This window comes from Octodon degus, unplaced genomic scaffold, assembly GCF_000260255.1.
Source record: "Octodon degus isolate 3935 unplaced genomic scaffold, OctDeg1.0 scaffold00089, whole genome shotgun sequence".
In the NCBI taxonomy this organism is placed as follows: Eukaryota; Metazoa; Chordata; class Mammalia; order Rodentia; family Octodontidae; genus Octodon; species Octodon degus.
In genome coordinates, this window is record NW_004524665.1 from 2391390 (window position 1) to 2413111 (window position 21722).

Sequence of the window (21722 nt, forward strand, 5' to 3'; positions counted from 1 at the left end):
CTGTGCTTTGCTACGCTTGTTCTAAGTAGGTGCTTTAGACCACTAAGCCATCTCACCAGCCCTGGATTTACTTTATATACCTCATTTTTATACTTTTCTACTGGATGGTTAAGACCAAGATATAGCAAGACCTATATACCCAGAATTGTAACTTTTGTATCTGATAAGGTCAGCCAAATACTCTCAGGATTTATCCTGGAGCCCTGTACCACCTCTTACCATCATTCTGAGATACGAACAAGTCCTCTAGTTACTTTATGTATGTACAGTCTCAGTGTAGAAGTAAGCACATCCACATTCTCTGTTGGCACATCCGCCCTCCTGGGAGATCCTTTTGGGCAGGCTTACAGATGGCTTCGCCTGACCTACGTCTGTCCTCAGCAATGCTCTTGCATAGTCCACCCTACTTCTGGGAAGGAGTGAGACAGGCTGTCAGTGCTAGCACGTCAGCTGGTGGCCAGCTTAGCCTCTGATTTTCTATGTGGGGTGTTAGTGTCCCAGTAATACTGGTTCATTTGAGGCGTACAGCCCTCCTTTCTGCAGAGATCCTCTTCACAGCGCCTCCTAGTCCTTCCCCTCTCAGCAGCTTTATAACAGAGTTTGTAGCACCTAAGTACTTAGTTTAATCCCCCATTCTGAGTTTAATCCCCCATTCTGCCAAAACAGATACTTAAACAGCCTTGTGTTCTGCCTATCATTAGGAACCAGTCACAACATGGATAATAGGAATAAATTATTGACATTCTTCTGTCTGCCTCATCAAGCACATATTAGAACTCCCTCACATTCAGCATTACAAATTTGGGGAGGTCAGAAAAAAAAAATTCAAAACTTACTGATTATTCATTCTACAGATTTTTTTAAAACAAATGTCAGTTTCTAAGCAGTGACTTACTATTTTTATTTTATTATTCAGTGCTTCTCAAAATTGTTTTTAAGGGAGCTGAGAGATGGCTCAGTAGAATAAGTGCTTCACTGGCAAGCGCAAGGGCCTGAGTTCAATCCCTGGTTCCACACCAAAAAAAAATTGTTTTTAAGACTGCCAAAATTTGTATTATTGCACAGATAGAATCTGGCTCTTTATCTTTTTTTTTTATAATCTGCATAAAATACTATATCTTCTAAAACAAAAACATCTTTCCAAACATTTTGTTTTTAAATTTAGCAGCTCTCATGAGTAGCTTTTATTCCTGCTTTGATCTTCCGTTTAGCTTTTGGAGGTTGTCCAGCTGAGTAATAGCATTAAAAAAGCAAATTTAGGCAGTGGAATGCACTGCCTCAGTCATGTGTAGATATTCACTTTGACCTCACTTGTTCATGTTATTTATATTACCCACAAAATATGATTTACCATCTTCCCATCCTTACTGTAGGATTTCAGGAATTTTTATACCTATAACCTCAACACTAGCAGTAGCAGAATCCTTTGACAGAAAGGTAGGATAGGCTATATAGTCTGAAAAAAGCATTCAAGCTAAGAAATTCCACCTTTGAAAAGAGTAAGAAAGATAAGCAGTTTATTATTTTGTTTGTGTTAAATTTATGTATTTAGTACAGGGTTTCACTATGCAGCTTGGACTTACAGTGATCCCTCCTGTTCTCAACCTCCCCGGCTCTGGGATTACAGGTGTGCACCACCACCACGCTCGGCCTAGTTTATTATTTTGTTATTGTTGCACATTATATTGAGTAGCTAGTGTGAGTAGATATCTTCATGTTGTATCAAAATCTTGAGTACTGATTTAAAATGTGGAACCCACAGCTGGTAGCCTTTGCCTTTAACACAAAGTGAGTGGGCATATGTAAACATACACACTGGCTGTGAAAGTGAAACTATATGTGACAGTTAAGTCTCAGTTCTTTCAGGGCACACTATGCCTTAGAGTAGAATTGCTATTCGACTTAAATTCAAGCTCTATTTCAATTTCTGGGTTTTGTTTTTGTTTTGAGACAGGATCTCGCTATGTAGTTCAGGTTGTCCTTGAACTCACTGTGTAAGCCAGGCTGGCCTTGAACTCACAGGAATCTTCATGCCTTAACCTCCCAACTGCTGGAATTGCAGTCATATACCATATATGTCCAGCCAATTCCTGTTATTAAGCAAGTGATAAAGAATGTCATGAACTGCGTTTTATGCCATCTTCATCTGATAATTACCAATAAGACAAAATTAATGTTCTTGGAGTGATGTGGGACATTTGGCCATAAAGAAAAAGCTATTATCTTCTGAAGAAAAGTAAATTCTTAAGTATGTGGAGTTATGTAGTTGCAGTCCATGAAATAAAGTAGAAACCGCTCAAAAATAAAAATCAGACATTAATTTCATCAAGAATTGTGACCCCCCCCCAGAGAAATCCAAAGGAGAAATTCTTACTTTGTGAGATTCACAGTAGAAATTTCCAAAGGAAATGTCATTGTGTTAATGTATGTTACCTCCACAATACTTAGCTCTACACACTGTACCCTTAGTTTAAGAAAATACAGTATATTTGGCTTTGCTTTTGTCAATTTCTCACTTGCTTATGTTCACAGACGTAAATCCAGAATGGTCTACACACCCTTTGATTGTTACAAGTCCAATTTAGAAAGCCTTGGAGTAATTTTCTTTCAACTCAGTTCCCCTCTGTGAAACATCTGTCATTTGTTTTTCTTCAAAGAAATCCACCTTTAGCAGTTATTTGAGCATGTACACAATAAGCATTATATTTAAAATCAAATTAAGGGGCCGGGGAGATGGCTCAGTGGAATAAGCGCTTTCTTGGCAAGCGCAAGGGTCTGAGTTCAATCCCCGGTTCCGCCAAAAATAAAAATTAAAAAAAAAAAAAAAAATCAAATTAAAAGATGACAATGTAACAGTAAGGCCTGGTGCTTCTCCCACCATTGACAAGTAATTTTTCCAAGCAGTATCATATTTTAGTTAAGCTTGGTAAGCTTCTGAGGTTCTAAAATAAATCAGAGTTTGGAGAGATTAGGTTTTTTGTTTTGTTTTGTTTCCCTGCCTAAGGTTTATTTGTACAGAAAACATAAGAGGACACCAGCCCCCACACAGTAGGCACCCCCAGGGATCACACCAGTCCTTCTGTCTTTTCATCAGCAGATAAGAGGCTTTTACTGTGGAGCCTTGACGGGGGCCTGGGCACCTTGGGAGCCTGGGCTGGAGCAAAATCTGGAGCCTGGGCCTTTGGCCAGCAAGGCCTGCAACCCTGGGCAGTGTGGGCACTGATACGCTTCCCAAACTTGGGGTGGGCAATATGGGCAAGTCGAACAATCCTGCGGTTGACTCCCTTTGAGATGATCTTGAGCTTGACATCCTTGGGCTTGATGAGGGCCTTGATAACCTCGGTGGGAGCACTCATGGCCTTGGCACTGTTTGTTTGTATCTTCTTGAGTCTCTTCTTGTTGTGCTTCTTGTCAAAAAAAAACATTTTCCTAAGGAACTTTGGATCTACCCCCTTTGGAGTTTTGTATCTTTGTGACTAAGGTTTCTTAATGCCATTTCTGCGCCATTTTTGGAACTGGTTGGCATTGGTGTGGTTCTTGGACTTGGCCATAACTGCACTGTAAACCACAGCTGCCAAGCTCCTGGAACCAGAAGAAAAGAAAGCCTGCCGAGATTGGGTTTTTGTGAGAGATCATAATTCATCGAAATAACTTCTCATATCTAAGAGTGAACTTTCCAGAAGTATAAGGTGTAATAGCATTTAGAGCATGATAAATATTAAAAATCCATTATTTTCAAGAAGGTGTATTTTAGATACTCATGCATAATAGAGCACAAGGATCAGTGTATAACCTAAAATCTTAGTCGCTTTGTCGATCAGGTTATAAAGTAGGAAGTCGATTGGGGATATGACTCACAGGTAGTTCAGTCCCCATCGCCAAAAAAAAAGAAAGAAATAGAAAGTTAGGGTTATTTTCTCCAAGACATTCTACTTTCTGTTTTGTGAGCAGGGCTGGACTGTCCTTAACAATAAATCTTGATTTTCACTCTGATTACCATTTGTTTGTGATGTTCAGGAAAATGTTTCGCCTGCCTTATGCATTACTTCACATCTGTAAAATAAAGAGTTGACCAGGTGATTTCCAAGTCGTCCCAAACTTGAAACACTGTCGCAGTCTACTAAAATAATAATTCTTTGCCAAGAATAACAAAAATTAAGAAATAAAACAGCAGGGAACTTTTAAAATTATAAAAACTAGCTTTAAAAAGTATTTTTAATTTGATTAAAGCCTATAAACATTACACCCTATTGTATGTTTGCGCTGACTTTTTAAAAATCTTATCTTTGAATTTTACTAAATCCCTTCCTGTTATTTGGGGTATTGTTTATATTTAAATTCTCTTCTATAGTGCACATACAATGCTTTGCCCATTGTTTTTTTTTTTATAAATTCATGAAAGATTTTGGAAACCTTTAGGACATAAAATTTCCATCCTATATAAGGTAATGTTAAGCATTCGTCTAAAATAAGTTCACAATCAAAGGAACCAGAGTAAAAATATCAAGCCTTACAATTTCTAAAACTGAAAGGAAATGTAATGATAATAATGCTGCATTTTATAGTTAAAGGAAAGGCTGAAACTAAGTGTCTATAAATGGTCATGAAGTAAGTAGTGAGTTAGTTCCTTATTTTCCTCACTATTTTGTTGTTGCCTGTGAATCAAATAGGAGAACCATCCTTAGGGGACATTATTTTGTTAGCAATGTTTAGATTGTAGAGACCTACAATTAAAAAAAGATTGGCAAGATCTGCCACCACATGGCAAGCCAGCCAAGCTTCTGGATCCTGAAATGCCTGTACTTATTACATAACAAGTATGTCACCTCAAACAGTCCTTAGCACAGCCTGGTACAGTGGCTGCCATGATCCCCATGATGAAGAGACTAAGACTCAGAAATGCTACGGCAGAGACACTCGGGAGCCAGGTCTGGTTTGGCTCCTCAGCTGTTGTATCACAGTGTGGTCTCTCAGACCAAGACACAGAGAGGGGAAGAGATTCTGAGACAATGTGTGCTGCAGGTGAAGTCATACCAGGAAACTCAAATTTGGTGTTTTCTGCTTTTGGCAGATTTGGGGAGCTCCATGATCATGTGCTTCTTGAACAAGCAGACTTCTTCCTGGGTGCCTACCATTTGAAAAGCACTGTTGGGAAAACAAAGAAGTGTAAGACATGGAAGGAACATAAAATAGTTTGCTATGCCACCCAAACATTTAAATGAATCACATTTTATAGATATTTTAATAAAAATAAAACATTAATTAGAAGACTTAGAAAAAAGGGTAATAAAGTAGACAAAAATTCCCAGTAGTTTCACCCTAAAGGAGTCAGCACATTCTGTCTCAGTGTGTTCCTGTTGGTGTGAGTCCTTATTCTCATAAGTCCTCTGAAAGATAATGTATGCACAGGAGGAAAACCACTGTATCTCTGAATACAGTGACCTCACACAGCTCCATGAGGCAGTTTGCTTTGCAGGATATCTGAAGGTCTGTACCTTTCAGGAACTTTTCAGTGCTGACAGTAAACAGCAGAGCTGTAATTGGAAGTCTGATAAGAGCCTGAGTTGGCTGGGCTGGGTAGGCCTGCTGACTAATAGTGATCAGCATTCCCTTGAGCCTGAATCATCCCCTCAGGATGGGCAGTGAAAACAGAAGTGGTGCTTCCACACCAGAACAGGCGGCACACGTGCCTCATGCACGGCACTCTTTTGCCTTCCTGTCTGGCCATTGTGCTCCATTTTTGAATGGTGGGGATCAAAATTGTCTCCTTGACATTTAAGCCAATTATAGGCTGATTTAAAATGGCAAAGCAAATGAATAGAACTAGATTTCTTTTTCTTGTTTTTGCAGGTGAATCAGTTCCGACAGCTGTATTCCAAAGTTATCAATGATAAGCATGATGATGTCATGGCCAAGTTTGGCGCTATTCTGGCCCAGGGCATACTAGATGCAGGTAATGGTTTTCAGTCTTGTGGTTTCTTTAATTAGTTAAACCAAATCCAATTGAATAGCTTGTAAATGTTCTAGCTATGTGACACAGTGGAAATTGAGTCTGAAGCAGCTTATTCCTAGAGAAAATTTGGAATCTTCAGTTTAGAGATACTGCAATTTAGGTAGCGTTATTAAGTGTATAGACTATTAGTTTTATTAGTTTACTTTTTTTTTTTTTTTTTAATCAGAGATCAAACTCAGGACATTGCACTTAACAGGCAGGTTCTTTTTTTTTTTTCCAGAACCAGGGATTCAACTCAGGCCCTTACGCTTGCCAGGGAAGCGCTTATTCCACTGAGCCATCTTCCCTGCCCCTACAGGCAGGTTCTTATACCACTAAGCTATCTCCCCAACCCATAGACTATTAGTTTAAATCCTAGTTCCTTTATATTAATAGATGCATAAGGCTGAGAAGTTATCCCCACCCCTTTCTGCTTTCTTATTCTACCTAATAAAGTTCAGGAGGATTAAAAATATACAGAAAGCTTGAATAAGGCATGTCACTTAGTAAAGTACTCATTGACTATTGGCTTTTTAAATTTTTAATATCTTAGCATATGGTTTTTTTGGGTGGGGGTGTTAATCTTTTTTATTTATTTGCTACAGGGTCTCACTGCACAGCTCAGACTCACAGTTATCCTCCTGTCTCAGCTTCCCCAGTACTGGGATTACAGGCATGTGCTACCATGTCCAATTTCAGGGCCAGCACAGCGTGCCCAGGGTTCCAAGGCCTGCACAACACCAGAACCAGGGGTCGAACTTGGGTCCTTACCAAGCAGGACTTAGACCACTGAGCTATCTCCCCAGCCCAGTAAATGTTTTAAATAAGTTGACATTGAATTTTTTGTTGTTTGGTGTTTTTTGTCTTTGAGAAGGTTTTTTGTTCAGTTGATTTTGTTTTTGTCTTTTTTGACATAGGGTCTCACTGTGTAGTTCGGGCTGGGCTTGAACTCACTTTGTAACTCAGACTGGCCTCAAACTCAAGGCAGTCCTCTCCTCTCAGCCCAGATACTGGGATTACAGGTGTGCAGCACTATGTCCAGAAAAGGAAAAAAAAAAAAAAAAAAATGAGGAAAAGATGTTACGCAAATTCTAATAGCTAAAATAAGATACACAGAATATGTATCTAATAAATACACATCATACTGTGCCTCTAACTTCAGAATTCACACTTTCCCACTTATACTATGACCTATTTTAAATATGGAGTGATTTTAAAAAATATTTTAGGCTTGATGTTAATTTAATATATATTTTTTCCTTATTATTGGTGATAGCCCAAAGAAGTAAAAGGAAAAAAACATAGACCTACTTCATTGTTCACGTGTGACATTTGTTTTATCCCAGCCATGTAGAATGTGACCCTTTTTAATAATTTTCTGCTAATTTGAAAGGTAAAGATAACATGTCCAGGTTCTGTGTCAATTCCGTTACTAGTTGTAGTTCTGCCATTTCTAGAATGTCATGCAGTTGGAATCATACACTGTGTCACCTTCCTAGGATGACTTATTTGATAAATGAGTATTTAAAACAGGATTTTAAGAGGAACATTTACTACATAGTCTTTTTTCCTTTAGTTGCCACTTTTAAAAGTTTGATTTTTTTTTTTTTTAGACATACCTTGTTTTTCTTGCTTATTCAGCCCTACAGTTTTTACTGTGAAGTTAAGAATTTGAAGAGAATTGTGTCTGAGTTGATTTTTATCATCTTTATTAGAAGTCATCTCTCCTTTCCCTCCTTCCTTTCTCTGTCAGTCTCTTTGCTTTCATGGGCCAGTTGAGTTCTGGTGCTTCTTTTTTTTTGTCTATTTATAATGGTTTTTGCATTGTATACTTAGTGCATAAAATTATTCTCATATTTTTTTTTCCCCTTCTTTAGAGCTGTGCAACAACTTCATTAGAGTCCTGGTCTCTGGCTTAGTAAAGCTGGGGGTAGAAAAACTCTGGAGAGGGCTGACCAGATAGCTCATTGGACTAAAGCTGCCTGCGTAGGCAGGCGCAGTGCCTCCAGGGTGCACTGAGATGGTGACTGAGACTGGGCGGTGCGCCTGTAATCCCAGCCCTTGGGAGGCTGAGAACAGGAAGATCACTGAATCTGATCTGTGTAGTTAGGCCCTGTAGACCCTGTACTAAAATTAAAAAAAAAAAAAAAAAAAACACGGAGAGAGCAGCTTCAAAAGGGAGAAGTTGAAGTTTATAAGAAGTTAAAGGGTTCACCCTGGGGAAAGGCAAAGATTAATAAGGAGGTTACTACTGAAGTCTGATGAACTTAATTACTGTCAAGAGGATAAACTCTTCCTTGTCCATTATTAAGTCTCACAACATGAGAACAGAAAGCTAGTTTAAGTCTGAAGAAGATGGATTTCATTAAATGAAAGAAAAATCAGCTTCAAATCTTAAAGCAAGCAGCATACTCTTCAACCTGCTGAGCCCCAACCCTGGGGAGGTACCATGCTGATCTGTGTGTTCCCACTAGCCCTGGCTCAGTTATCAGTACTTTTATGTCTTACTTTCATTATTTAAGTACCTGTCTTCTCTGCCAAACCAAAGATTCCTTGGGGTCTCTTCCAATATTTTGTTCCCATCTTTCAATAGATTGTAAGTGTTAAGTGAATGTCAGGAAGAGTGCAGGCAGACAAATGTATATAATTTTTTAAATGTATTTGGTTGTTACAGGGTCTCACTAACACAACTTGGACTCATAGTGATCCTGCTGTTTTTCAGCCTCCCCAGCGTTGGGATTAAAGGCGTGCACCACTACACCCAGACTCTAGCCTGCTCAGCCCACCATGGGGGCAGCATGTGGTGCCAAGGATCGAACTATCCCCATGCCTAAGCTTTCCTAAGCAGGCGCTTTAGTCTGCTGAGCTATCTCACCAGCCCCTAAATGTATATAATTATAGAAGAGTAAAATATACTGACCCTTTTTTCCAGATAAAAGTCCTAAATGAGGGCCAGGGAGATGGCTCAGTGGAATAAGTGCTTCCCTGGCAAGCACAAGGGCATGAGTTCAATCCCCAGTTCCACCAAAAAAAAAAAAACAAAAAGTCCTAAATGAGGGACCAGGAATACAGCTTAGTGGCTTAAGTGCCTGCCAGGCAAGTGCAAGATCCTAAGTTCAATCCCTGGTACAAAAAAAAAAAAAAAAAAAAAAATTAATGAGCTATTGTAGAATATTTTTTAAAACCTTAATCATTTTGAACAGTAGAGGGGCCAGGGAGATGGCTCAGTGGAATAAGCACTTCCCTGACAAGCACAGGGGCTTGAGTTCAATCCATGGTTCTGCCCAAAAAATAATAATAATAATTGAACAGTAGGGCTGGGAAGACAGCTCAGTAGAATAAGTGCTTGCCTGGCAAGTGCAAGGTCTTGAGTTCAATCCCTGGTACCACCAAAAAAAAAAAATGAGCAGTAGACTTTTTTTTTTTTTTAATTTTATTTATTTGTGTGTGTGTGTGTGTGTGTGTGTGTGGCCAGCTCAGCCACCAGGGGGCAGGGCTGGCAGGCATGTGGTGCTGGGGGATTGAACTGCGGTCCCTGTGCTTTGCTGAGCTTGTTCTAAGTAGGTGCTTTAGACCACTGAGCCATCTCACCAGCCCCTGAACAGTAGACTCTTGACCCTTAACGTGCTATTTAGTACTAAGATTCATAGGCCTGATGTGTAAGGAACTGGAATCCAGCATTAGAATCCAAGTGAGGATCCTGAGAGTCAGCACAGACAAGCTCCTTTTGTATAGCCTGTATCATGTAAACTAAAAGATTTGCTCCTCAAAGTTCCGTAACACAGGACTAACACTGTTGATTATAGACCACATGTAGCAACATAGCAACCCTTGGGCCATATCTGACAAGAAGGATGTTTGTTTGTTTGTTTGTTTGCAGCTTTTTATTTTCTATATTCTTTTTAAGAAGAATATTTTGATTTCACTTCCTAACAAAATGTGCAATATTTTGGGAAAAAAATATGGATTAGAACCTCTTGTTAAAACAAAATGACCTAGGGCTGGTGAGATGGCTCAGTGGTCTAAAGCACCTACTTAGAACAAGCTTCGCAAAGCACAGGGACCGTGGTTCAATCCCCCAGCACCACATGCCAGACAGCCCCGCCCCCTGGTGGGCTGAGCTGGCCACACACACACACACACACACACACATAAATAAATAAATTAAAAAAAAAAAAAATGACATAACAACCCTGAGCCTGTAGTGCTGGTAATGGAACCCCTTTAAATAGGACATGTGAAATTAATTAAAAAATAGATAGATAGATAGATAGATAGATAGATAGATAGATAGATAGATAGATAGGACATGTGTTTTCCGTGTTCATTTAGTCCCCACTACTGCCAGCCCTTTTTTTCTCCTTGGTTACCTGACCCAAAAGGCAAGTTCGCAGCCCAAGTGACCTCCGGGAATCACAGGACCTCGGAGCTTAAGGAAGCTCCAGCGTAGAGCTCTGGCTTGCTGGCTTTTGGTCTGCTTCTCTGGCCTCCCTAGAGGTCTGGGTACTGTGGTGAGTGATGGAACAGATCAGCCTCCAGAGCTGTGCATGCTCCCACAGGCCAGACTTCCAGTGAACTAAGGAGCTCTGATTTCATTGTTAAACGTAACTGTGTTTTCACAGAAAGCTTTTAGTTGAATCATATAATAGAAGTTAAAATTTTCCTTTTGTAGGGATAGTGCCCTAGTTCAAGTACTCAAGCTGAAGCCCTCTTTTGCCAATGGGAAAAACCCTTAGAAGTAAAGTAGTTGTCAGTGGTCACAAAGAGAGTTAAGGTCCAATGCCTAGCCATGTAGATGATTTCATAATTCCCACCATAATCCTCATGCTTGATTTTTCTGTAACTGGAATATAGGTCTTCATAATCATAATAGATATTTTTCAGATAATTTTTATGCTGCTTAACACCTAAAAGAACAAGAGTTTGAAAGTATATTTTTATAAATATGAATGTAAGTATGTATATTTCTGCACTGAAATATAACTAAAGCAATTTATACCCCTCTCTGCTATCCTTTGCAAATGTGATCAAAAGTTTACTTTTTATTAACATATTAAAAGCCAATATATAATGTAAATAGATTAGTATTTAATTTAGCATCACAGCTTTGATACTCTTGGGCTTAGTTTTTTTTATTTCTTTTTTTTTTTTAATTTTATTTATTTATTTATTTAGAGAGAGAGAGAGAGAGTGTGTGTGTGTGTGTGTGTGTGTGTGGCCAGCTCAGCCCACCAGGGGGCGGGACTGGCTGGCATGTGGTGCTGGGGGATTGAACCGCGGTCCCTGATGCTTTGCGAAGCTTGTTCTAAGTAGGTGCTTTAGACCACTGAGCCATCTCACCAGCCCCTTGGGCTTAGTTTTTAACAATATCTGCCTATAGAGAAAGAAGCTGTAGATTTCCCCTGGGTCCAGTTATAATACTTCCAGTTTGGGAGAGCATGAATAGCTCACTAATTCCAGGGATTCTGTTTTTGGTGATAGACTGCACATCAAAATAATTACAAGCTGGTTCCATAACACAGTACTTAGAAGAGCTTCTTATTGCCCTACTGAATTCCTGTTCATGGCTTTTCTCTTTATTCTACAGGTGGCCATAATGTTACAATCTCCTTACAGTCCAGAACCGGGCACACACATATGCCTTCTGTGGTTGGCGTCCTTGTCTTTACCCAGTTCTGGTTCTGGTTTCCTCTCTCACACTTTCTGTCATTGGCTTATACCCCTACCTGTGTCATCGGCCTGAACAAGGATTTAAAGGTATGTGTGTGAGGCCTCATCTTGGTACTATGTGCTGTTTGTATTCACCACCCACTCCCAAAGATTCCCATGAAACTTTCAAGACCAGTTAACAACTCCATAGCATGTTTTCCTTCCAGTTGAGTCATCCATCACCTCTGAGTGGAATGTGCCAGTGGAAGTTTTAAAAAATCAAGTCTCCTAACTAGCTATGTAACCTTGGGTAAATTGATAGAGGGAGATGGTTAAAAAAGGGACTTAATATAAAGATATGAAGAACTTTTATAGACTACTCTGAGTGATTTTTATTTAATTCTAAAGTTCGAGTTGGGTGTGGTAGCTCACACCTATGATTTCAGCACTGCATTGGCTAAGTGAGGGAGGTGAGGCTGGGTTGCATGGTGAGTTCCAGGCCAGCCTAAACTGTATGGTGAGACCCTGTCTCAAAAATCAAAAGAAGTTAATGTGAAGGGCTATGGAGACTCTTGAAGGATTTCAAGGTGATAAATGACATAAGGTCTGTATTTTATTTTTTAATCTTTTATTTATTTGTTTGTTTGTTTGGTACAGGGTCTCACTACACAGCTTAGACTCATAGTGATCCTCTTGTCTCAGCCTCCCAAGTGCTGGGATTACAGGCATGCACCACCATGCCCAGTTTTGGTGGCCAGCTCAGCATGTGGGTACCAGGGATCGAACCTAGGTCCTTGCCAGGCAGGTACTTAGACCACCAAGCTATCTCCCCGCCCTGAGATAAACTAAGTCTTTAATAATTAATAAGGAATGGCGCTGCACATGATTGCATACCCCCAGAGTCCCAACAGTCAGAAGACCGAGGCAGAAAGATCCCCATGAGTTGATGAGGCTGTCCTGGGCTATATCCTGAGTTCAAGGCCAGCCTAAACTGAGATCCTGTTTTTAAAAATGATAATAACAATAAGGAATAAAATTTAGAGGCAGTACACATTTCAGAGTTAAGTGATACTGGAATAATTGATAAAAGAATGAATTATACTTCAGGAAAAAGCAAAGTAGGAGAACGTCTTTCTGGTAGTGGCAAAAAACAAGATTTATTGTGAGAAACTTGAGGACTCTGATAAAATGAAAGTTATCACTTAGGCCAAAGACCATAGGCAGTCTGCCCTGTCACCACTGAGCAGGGTCCACTGGGATGTGACAACAGAGCCTCCATGCTGAGCTACATCCCCAGCACTCTTTAATAGTTTTGAGACAGGACCTTGCTAAGTTGCTAGGAGTGGGCTTAAACTTCTGATCTTCTTGCTGCCCAGCCCAAAGTGCTGGGATCATAGGGATATGCTGCCATTCCTGGCTTGCTATTGAGGGGAGTGTGGTGGGTACCAGGAATTGAACTCAGGACCTTGCACTTGCCTGACAGGCAGTTATTCCACTGAGTTATATCCCTGGCGTATGTGTTCTTAAATTGTCTTAATGTGACTGATGTTTAGGTTTTTCTAAATCCTGTGACATAATGATTCATTTTCTTGTTCTTCTGTTTAAAAGTCAAAGACCTTTTAAAAGGCCTTTAAATAACTCTTCTATCTGGTCATCGCTGTTGTTAAAATGTTCTGTTAAGTTTTCAGAGTGGAAAAATTTTAGGCTAACAAGATAGCTGATTGAATATTTCGTCATAATGACTTTTTCACTGTAGCCCTTTGGAAGCCAAGTTGTCCTTGGTTAAGTTGTTCAGTATTAGAACTTTACATTTGTAAACATTTAGCATTTTTATTTCTCAAAACAAGAATATTTTGGTTTCCTGCTGCTAACTTTTAACAATGTAATTGAACATCCTGTGTAATCTTTGGAGTCTTTTTTCAGTTGTATATTCTCTGTTTTCATTCTTCACAATGAAAATGAGGTGAAGAAGATGGGGTTCTTTCCCCTAGAAGTTTGGTACATAGCACTCTCCATCAATGCAAATTAGGAAAATAGAGAAAATGTAGGCCGGAGAACTTTCCCTTTTCTCAGTAAATAATGTAAAGCCAACTTCTGCATTAGGCTCATGTGAGGCTTTTCTCTAGAGTGATTATATGATGTGAAAACTGTGTATAGACTGCTAAGTGTGCGTACAGGGTGGTACAAGGAAGGAACAGGAAGTGTGCTGGGGGGAATGGATCGTGAGGCGTTCTGCAAAGGAGGGGCAGTGAGGGGAGTATAACCCACCACAGCAGTGTGAGTTGTCAGGAGGATGAGATAAAGGATGCCTGTTCAAAGGCACAGAGCTTCAGAATATTCAGGGCACTGCAGTTAATTCTTTAAAGTGCCTGAAACTAATTTAATAAAAAAAAAAAAAACAGACACCCTTCAGAGGAGTGATTATCACTGAATAGTTCTGTAACCAAATGCTTAACTGCCATGGACTTCAGGGGGGTTGGGTATATATGCTGGTTAGAAGCATAGAAGTCTTAAATCTCAATATTGAATACTTTATTTGGGGAGGCAAAAAAAAAAAAAAAAAATTTCTTTCTTCAGATGCCGAAGGTGCAGTATAAATCAAACTGTAAACCATCCACATTTGCGTATCCTGCACCTCTGGAAGTACCAAAAGAAAAAGAAAAGGAAAAGGTAGGTCCTTTGTTCCAGTGAACAGCATTTGTTCTTATATAGAGGGCTCCTGGATGTTTTAGTTGGGTTTGTTTTTTAGTAGGTTTTGTAGTTTAAAAGTATGACCTGCCAAAATGTTTTAATTGTCACCTAAGGTGAATGATATCATCTATATGGCCTTGCTACTATTGGATCAATATTAGCCTAGCAGTTATACTTGACACACATTGTACTCATCTTGTGGTTTTGCACTATAAAACTTCTTCAGAGAAGTCAGCTCACTGGCGACCCATTCAGGACCCCTCCTGTCTAGCAGGAACTATCCCTGTTCCCCAGTAAATTTTCCTACTCTTTAAAAAAAGTATTACCAGTCAGATGTAATCACACAAGCCAGCATGGTGGTGCATGTCTGTAATCCCAGCACTTGGGGAGGGGGTGGGGGCTGAGGCAAGAGGATTGTTGCAAGTTCGAGACCAACCTGAGCTGCATAGGGAAACTCTATCTCAAAAAAACTAGAAGAAAAGAAAAGAAAAATCTTAACACCACACAAGAACATAAGGTTAGAGGCTTTTATTCTCTTGGTCATCCAGTTTCCATGTCATAAGAATTACAACTTGTGAATCCCCTATGTTTTCTCAGTATGTGGAGCCAGTCTCTACATGCTGTTCTACATCTTACTGTTCCACTCTTAACATACATCTTTAGCACTTTGAATTTATATGAGTTTCCTTTTTTCCCCAATCTGCATTTTTTTTTGCCAGTTCTTTTTTTGATGTACATGTAACGTTTATTTCCAATTTGTCACTGCTGTAGGCTAGAATGAAAGCCCCTATATACATATGCTTGTGCACTGGTGCAAGTATATCTGTAGCGAGAAGCATAGCTGTGGAGGTGCTTGACCAAAAGTAATCCACAGTATTTCTTTTCATAGGTATTAAGTAATTTGCCTTTCAAATTGGCTATCAGCCGTTTACATTCCTGCCATGTACAATGCCACTCACCGATAGTGTTGAAGGATAATGCATTTAGAGAGCTACACTTACCCATGAAGTTTTTATTTTATTTTTTTTTATTTATTTGTGTGTGTGTGTGGCCAGCTCAGCCCACCAGGGGGCGAGGCTGGCTGGCATGTGGTGCTGGGGGATTGAACCGTGGTCCCTGTGCTTTGTTAAGCTTGTTCTAAGTAGGTGCCTTAGACCACTGAGCCATCTCACCAGCCCCACCCATGAAGTTTTACTCAGCAAAATTATCCTTCATGACACCTTATATATGCAAAGAATTCCTTCTTTTAGAATAATGCTTCATATTTACCAGTTGGTCATTGCTACAAATTTTATATGTAAATAGGGGTAATTGTATAATTGACAAAGTTGAGGGTAGCAGGTAATGAATATCCTCTGACACTAGCAACTTGTTTGATCAGCTCTTGAAAGAACCACCTTTTGGCTCTGAAGCACAGCCAGCTTTCTATACCAATATTGCCCAGTTTTCTAGAGTCCCTGTTTCACGTTTGATTTCAGTGAAATCCCATCAAAAAAGATCATTCCAGGCAAACTACTGTGTATTACAGTTACTGGTCATCTGGTCATGAGAACACCTCTCAGACCAGAATTGGAGGAAAATTTTTAGGCTTTCCAGGCTTTCTCTGTAAAGCAAGAAAGGATATAATTTCTAGATCTTGTTTTAGACATACATGTTAGCAAATTCACTCCTAAGGTGAATTATATTTGGATGGGGGCGGGGGTTCCCGGGCTGGTCCCAAACTTGCAACAATCCTCTTGCCTCAGTTCCCGCCCCCAAGTGCTGGGATTATAGATATGCACCACCACGCTGGCTTGTGCTATTAATCTGACTTTTTATAAAGAGTAGGAAAATTTATCGGGGAATCAGAGATCAAACTCAGGACCTTGTGCTTACCAGGCAAGTGCTCATGCCACTGAGCTATATCCCCAGCCTCTGGGATAAATTATAAATGAGAAACAGGTACTTAAATTGGAGAAAGCCTCCAAGCACTACAGAGCCTCCTTAATGACAGTGAATTATGTAAATAAATGTCCTCCTGGCTTTTCTCACTTTGTGATTATTGTTTTGTTTTTTTAAATACTGCCAGAAAACAAATTATTATTGGACTGAGTCTTCCTTATGTTGTTTATGTGTAGGTAAGAAATTACAACAAATTTACCCTGTTCTATTTCTCTAGGTTTCTACTGCTGTGTTGTCTATTACTGCCAAAGCCAAAAAGAAGGAAAAAGAAAAAGAAAAAAAGGAGGAAGAGAAAATGGAAGTGGTAGGTATAACTTGGTGGTCATATAGGTTGATGAATGTCTTCTCTATGGTTCAGATTCTTCCTTAGCTAAACATTACTGGAGGCCAGCCTGATAACTCAGCATACTAAAGCGCCTGCTTAGACAGAGCGCAGTGGCCAGAGTTTGATCCCCGGGGCACACTGAGACAGCAATTGAGACTGGGCGTGGTAGCACGTGCCTGTAATCTCAGCACTTGGGAGGCTGAAAACAGGAGAATCAATATGAGTCAGATCTACTTAGTGAGACCTTACAGACCCTTTCCTAAATACGGGGGGGGGGGGGATTATTACTGTACTTTGCTCTTGGCTTCTTTCAAATAATCCTGTTCCAAGCATATAGAATCATAATTTTACCTGAAAGAAACTCTAGAAACCATATTCATGTATCACAGAATAGAATAATACAAATCAGGAAACAATAGAAAACCTTCATGGTAGAAATCCTTCAAAACCAAGTCAAAGGAACAGGGAGATGATTCAGCAGCATAAGCAGCTGCCTGGCAAGAACAAGATCCTGAGTCTGATCCCTGTTATACCAAAAAAAAAAAAAAAAGGCACCAAGTCAAATACAATTATCACCCCTGAGCAGAGGGGTGAGTCTCCCTCCTGTGAGTCTGGCATCCCTTTAGCTGTCCTTCTGTTATACCTGATAATGATTCAGTAAACTTATTCACAAATGTGGGATGGAAGTGAACCTGTATTGAACCGGTTTTTTTCTCCCTAGGACGAAGCAGAGAAAAAAGAAGAAAAAGAGAAGAAAAAGGAACCTGAGCCAAATTTCCAGCTGTTGGATAACCCAGCCCGAGTTATGCCTGCCCAGCTGAAGGTCCTTACCATGACAGAGACCTGTAGATACCAACCTTTCAAGCCAGTAAGTCTCCAACAGTGCTTAGCTGTGGCAAAGGGACATTAATCTGTAGGGCAGCCTAACGTTGATAGAGAAGAGTAAATGGCCAGAGCATTGGAGTCCACTCACTATTGCTAGAACCTCGTTTTAGCAAAAGAGACAATTTTCCCCAGTATTCTATGTAGACTTTGAAGAGCTTTTCTTTTTTCTGGGTAGCTGCCAACTGTCTGCCATGCAGCATGATTAGAAATGTAGACAAGAGCCAGTTGTACTTGCTTGAGTCTTGATTCTGCCATTCAGGCTGTGTGACTTGGGCCAGGTTCTAAACTTACTGTTGCCTCCATTGTTCTGAATGTAAAATAGGGATTATCATGTCTAATTCAGAGATGTGGCACAGATGGAACACACTGCTGTGCAAGCCTAAGAATGAGACCCAGCACTGCTCAATAAATGAGTGTCATTATTTACTCTGCCTGTCACAAGTTAAGAGATTTCAGAGTTAGAAAGAGATCTTCCTAACAGTTAATTTATCCCAACATAGGAGGATGTTTCATGTTAGAAATAGATGCTAACCACTGCCTTTATCATTTATATGTTTATATATAGAAAGAGCACTTTCTAGGTTTTTGTACAACAATAAATTTATTGTCATCCCGGTGGCAGCCTGAAGGCAACTCTTACCTTGGGTTTTAAGCTAAGGTCTTACATGACTAGATTATCAGCAAGAGAGGCAAGGGTAGGAAATGGAAAATGGTAGATCTAATAGTGTAGCACTAGAATTGGACATAACTAAGTTTATATTTCAGCCCTTTCATTTCTTAGCAGTGTGATGAGACAAGTCATTTAGTTTGTGTTTCAGTTTCCTCACCTATAAAATTGGTGTGGGAATATTCTCCACTTTTCAGGGATACTGCAGAGATTAAATAGTGTTGCATATGAAGCACCTGACACACTGAGAAGCTGACCCGTGGCTCACCTACTCTACAGTAATAAATGAACTGACAGAACCACAATAGGATGCTCATTCATTGTCTCGTCTAAGCCTAGTCACCTTAGTGGCCTATGTATAGGAATATGTTCCTGCAGCATCTGGGTACACCTCTGCCAGCTGGCATGGACTGTGTCCAGAAGAGAGGTGTTAGGACACAACAGTGTGAAGCACAGGAATAACCAATGTTTTTGATATTTATCAAGAACCAAAGACAAGAACAAAGAAAGAACGAAAGATAGCAAGGCATATACTCAAGGCTATAAGGCCAAAGTATACCACTGGTTGGAAATTAAATGATTGTTAAGTTTTTACTCAAATTAGATCAAAAATGGCACTAGAAGCTACTGCCTGGCTGTGTAACCCACTACACAAAGCAAAGAGGAGGCAGGGGCTTTGTGTCCCCAGAAATCCCTATCCAGTTATTAATTGACTACTAAGCTAAGCAGAGACGTTAGTGGCCACATACAGTAGAAACAGCCTTTACAGAAGTAGCTCAGAAAGATCAGAAAATAAATAACAGCAAAGCTTGGGGTGGAGGGGAAATCTATTTTCCAGAGTCTCTTCATGATAATATTTATTTATTTATTTATTGGCAGAACTGGGGATTGAACTCAGGCCCTTGCGCTTGCCAGGGAAGCGCTTATTCCACTGAGCCATCCCAGCCCCTCTTCATGATAATATTTAAAATGTACAGTTTTTAACAAAAATTTATAAGACATACAGAGAAAAAATATGACCCAATAATTAGGAATTCTGTAATGTAATAACTACACTGAAAAAATCGATAGAGGGGCTCAATAGCAGGATTGAGCATGTAGGAGAAGGAATGTGCAGATTCAAAGACAGGTCAGTGAGATTATCCACTCTGGGGAGTGACTGAACTGCAGAAAGCCTCAGAGACAAGTGGAACACTGAGGTGCTGCAGCACATGCATAAGTGGGAGTCCAGAAGAAGACAGATGGGACAGAATAGTGTTTGAGAATTAGTAGCTGTAAACTTCCCAACTTTGATGAAAAGCCAATTTCTACATCTAAGCAGCTGAATCAATTTGATATAGGATAAATTCAAAGGAATCCAGATCTCCATACATTATAGTCAAAGTATTGGAAGTGAATTTTGTAAGATCAGAATATGGTATTTTAGGGACCGGGGAGATGGCTCAGTAGAATAAGCTCTTGCCTGGCAAGCACAAGGACCTGAATTCAATCCCTGGTTCCACAAACAAAAAAAAAAAAAAAAAAAGAATATGGTATTTTAATCAAAATTATAATGACCCAATGACCATGGGATAAAACACAGTACTCAGAGAAACTGACTCTGACTTGGTGAGGAATTTTGTAACAAGAAAACTGTTCAAAAATTAAGGAGAAATTAAGATATCCCCAGATAAACAAAAACAGAATTTGTTAACAAACCTGCCTTATATGGATTAATAAAGAAAACCCTTTGGGGTTTTTTGGGGGGCTGGCTAATTAGCTCAGCAGATGAAAGCACCTGCAAGCAGGTACAGGGAACAGAGTTCAATCCCCAGGCCTGCTGTGCCAGCCCCGCCCCGGGGGCGCACTGAGAGGGCAATTGAGACTGGGAATGGTGGTGCGTGCCTATAATCTCAGCACTTGGGAGGCTGATAACAGGAGGATCACTACAAGTCCGATCTAGTAGTGAGACTCTGAATACCCTATAGATCCTTCCACAAAATATAGGAAAAAAAAAAAAAAGAAGAAGAAAAGACCTTTTGGTCGGAAAGTAAAGTCACTTACACAGAACAATTATTAGAGATAAGTCAGTGCTGATGTGAAAAGTATACAAAGGTATAATTTGCATTATAAAAAGAACATAGAAAAGTTCAGGAACACCCTTTCCAGGTGCAAAGTTATGACGTGCTATTGAAATGGCATTGATTATTAGTCAAAGTAGATGTGTAAGATATTAATTGTAGGGCTGGTGAGATGGCTCAGTGGTCTAAAGCACCTACTTAGAATAAGCTTAGCAAAGCAAAGGGACCGCGGTTCAATCCCCCAGCACCACATGCCAGCCAGCCCCACCCCCTGGTGAGCTGAGCTGGCCACACACACACACACACACACACACACACACATAAATAAAAATTTTTTTTAAAAAAGATATTAATTGTAATCTTACAACTATCTGAAGGAACTAACTCAACATACAGTAAAAGGAACAAGGTAAGTAAAATACTAGGAAATACGTAGATAATGTTGGAGAAGTCAACAGTGGCAGTAGAAGAGAGAGACAAAGGAATATCAGACATGCAAAACAGTAGGCACCAATCATACTTTGTTGGTGACCTTGTGAGTTACACATGCCAATTAAAAAGCAGAAGTACAGGGCTGGGGAGATGGCTCAGTAGAATAAGCACTTCCCTGGCAAGTGCAAGGACCTGAGTTCAATCCCTGGTTCCACAAAAAAAATCAAGACCATTCAAGTTATGTTGGAAAGTAGCAGTCAGTAACAGGAAATTGTGGGATTCACAAATACATAGAGGTGATGATGTAATACCTTTTAAGTAGCTAGTGTATTAAAGAGGAAATACATGGAAAGTCAGAAACTACCAGTTCATTGTCTTAAAGAGGCAGAAAAGATTTTTAGAAAAAAAATTTCAATAAAATTACAAAGAAATGGAGAAGCAGTAATATTTTTTAAAATGCTTGGAAGCAAAAAAGAAAACAACAGTATACCAAAATTTACCAGACTCAACAAAAGCAGTGAATAGAGGGATGTATTTAGCTACAAGTACCTGTATTAAAAGAGGAGACCAAAAATAATAAGATAATATAAATAAAAAGATTTTCCTGTTAGTCAGAAGTCTGAGATAGGAGAATCAGTTGAGACCAGGAATCAAAAGACCAGTCTGAGTAACATAATACGACCTTGTCTGGAAAAAAAGTTTTTTAAAAAAAGAAACCCAATTAATAATCTTCAATCTTAATAAACTGGAAAGAAAGGAATACAGAATAAACCAAATCAGGCAGAAGGAAATGTCTAAATATTAGTGCAGAGATTAACGAAACAGAACATTACAAAACCAAAAGTTTGTTGTTGTTGTTGTTGTTGTTGTTTTTATAAGAATCAAGACAGAAAGAGGGTATACTATACCAAACCTTAAAAACTAAAGTGACGATCTTAGTTCTCTTTCCCATCTTGCAAGATGGCGGGTGAAAAAACTGAGAAGCCAAACTCTAAAGAGAAGAAACCCGAAGCCCAGAAGGCTTCGGCCAGTGGCACTGGTAAAAAGGGTAAGGTGAAGAAGGCAAAAAAGTCCAAGAAG

The 21722-nt window shown here is 39.6% G+C and overlaps 1 protein-coding gene across 1 annotated transcript in view; it reads left to right on the forward strand.

The window, feature by feature from the left end:
• The window catches only part of Psmd1 (proteasome 26S subunit, non-ATPase 1), a 105581-nt gene that overhangs the window by 75508 nt on the left and 8351 nt on the right, over positions 1 to 21722 (forward strand). Inside the window, exons 18-22 of the mRNA XM_023722061.1 lie at positions 5851 to 5953; positions 11580 to 11749; positions 14219 to 14311; positions 16491 to 16577; positions 17320 to 17466. Coding sequence (XP_023577829.1) covers positions 5851 to 5953; positions 11580 to 11749; positions 14219 to 14311; positions 16491 to 16577; positions 17320 to 17466 — 600 coding nt within the window. The remainder of the gene's footprint in view (positions 1 to 5850; positions 5954 to 11579; positions 11750 to 14218; positions 14312 to 16490; positions 16578 to 17319; positions 17467 to 21722) is intronic.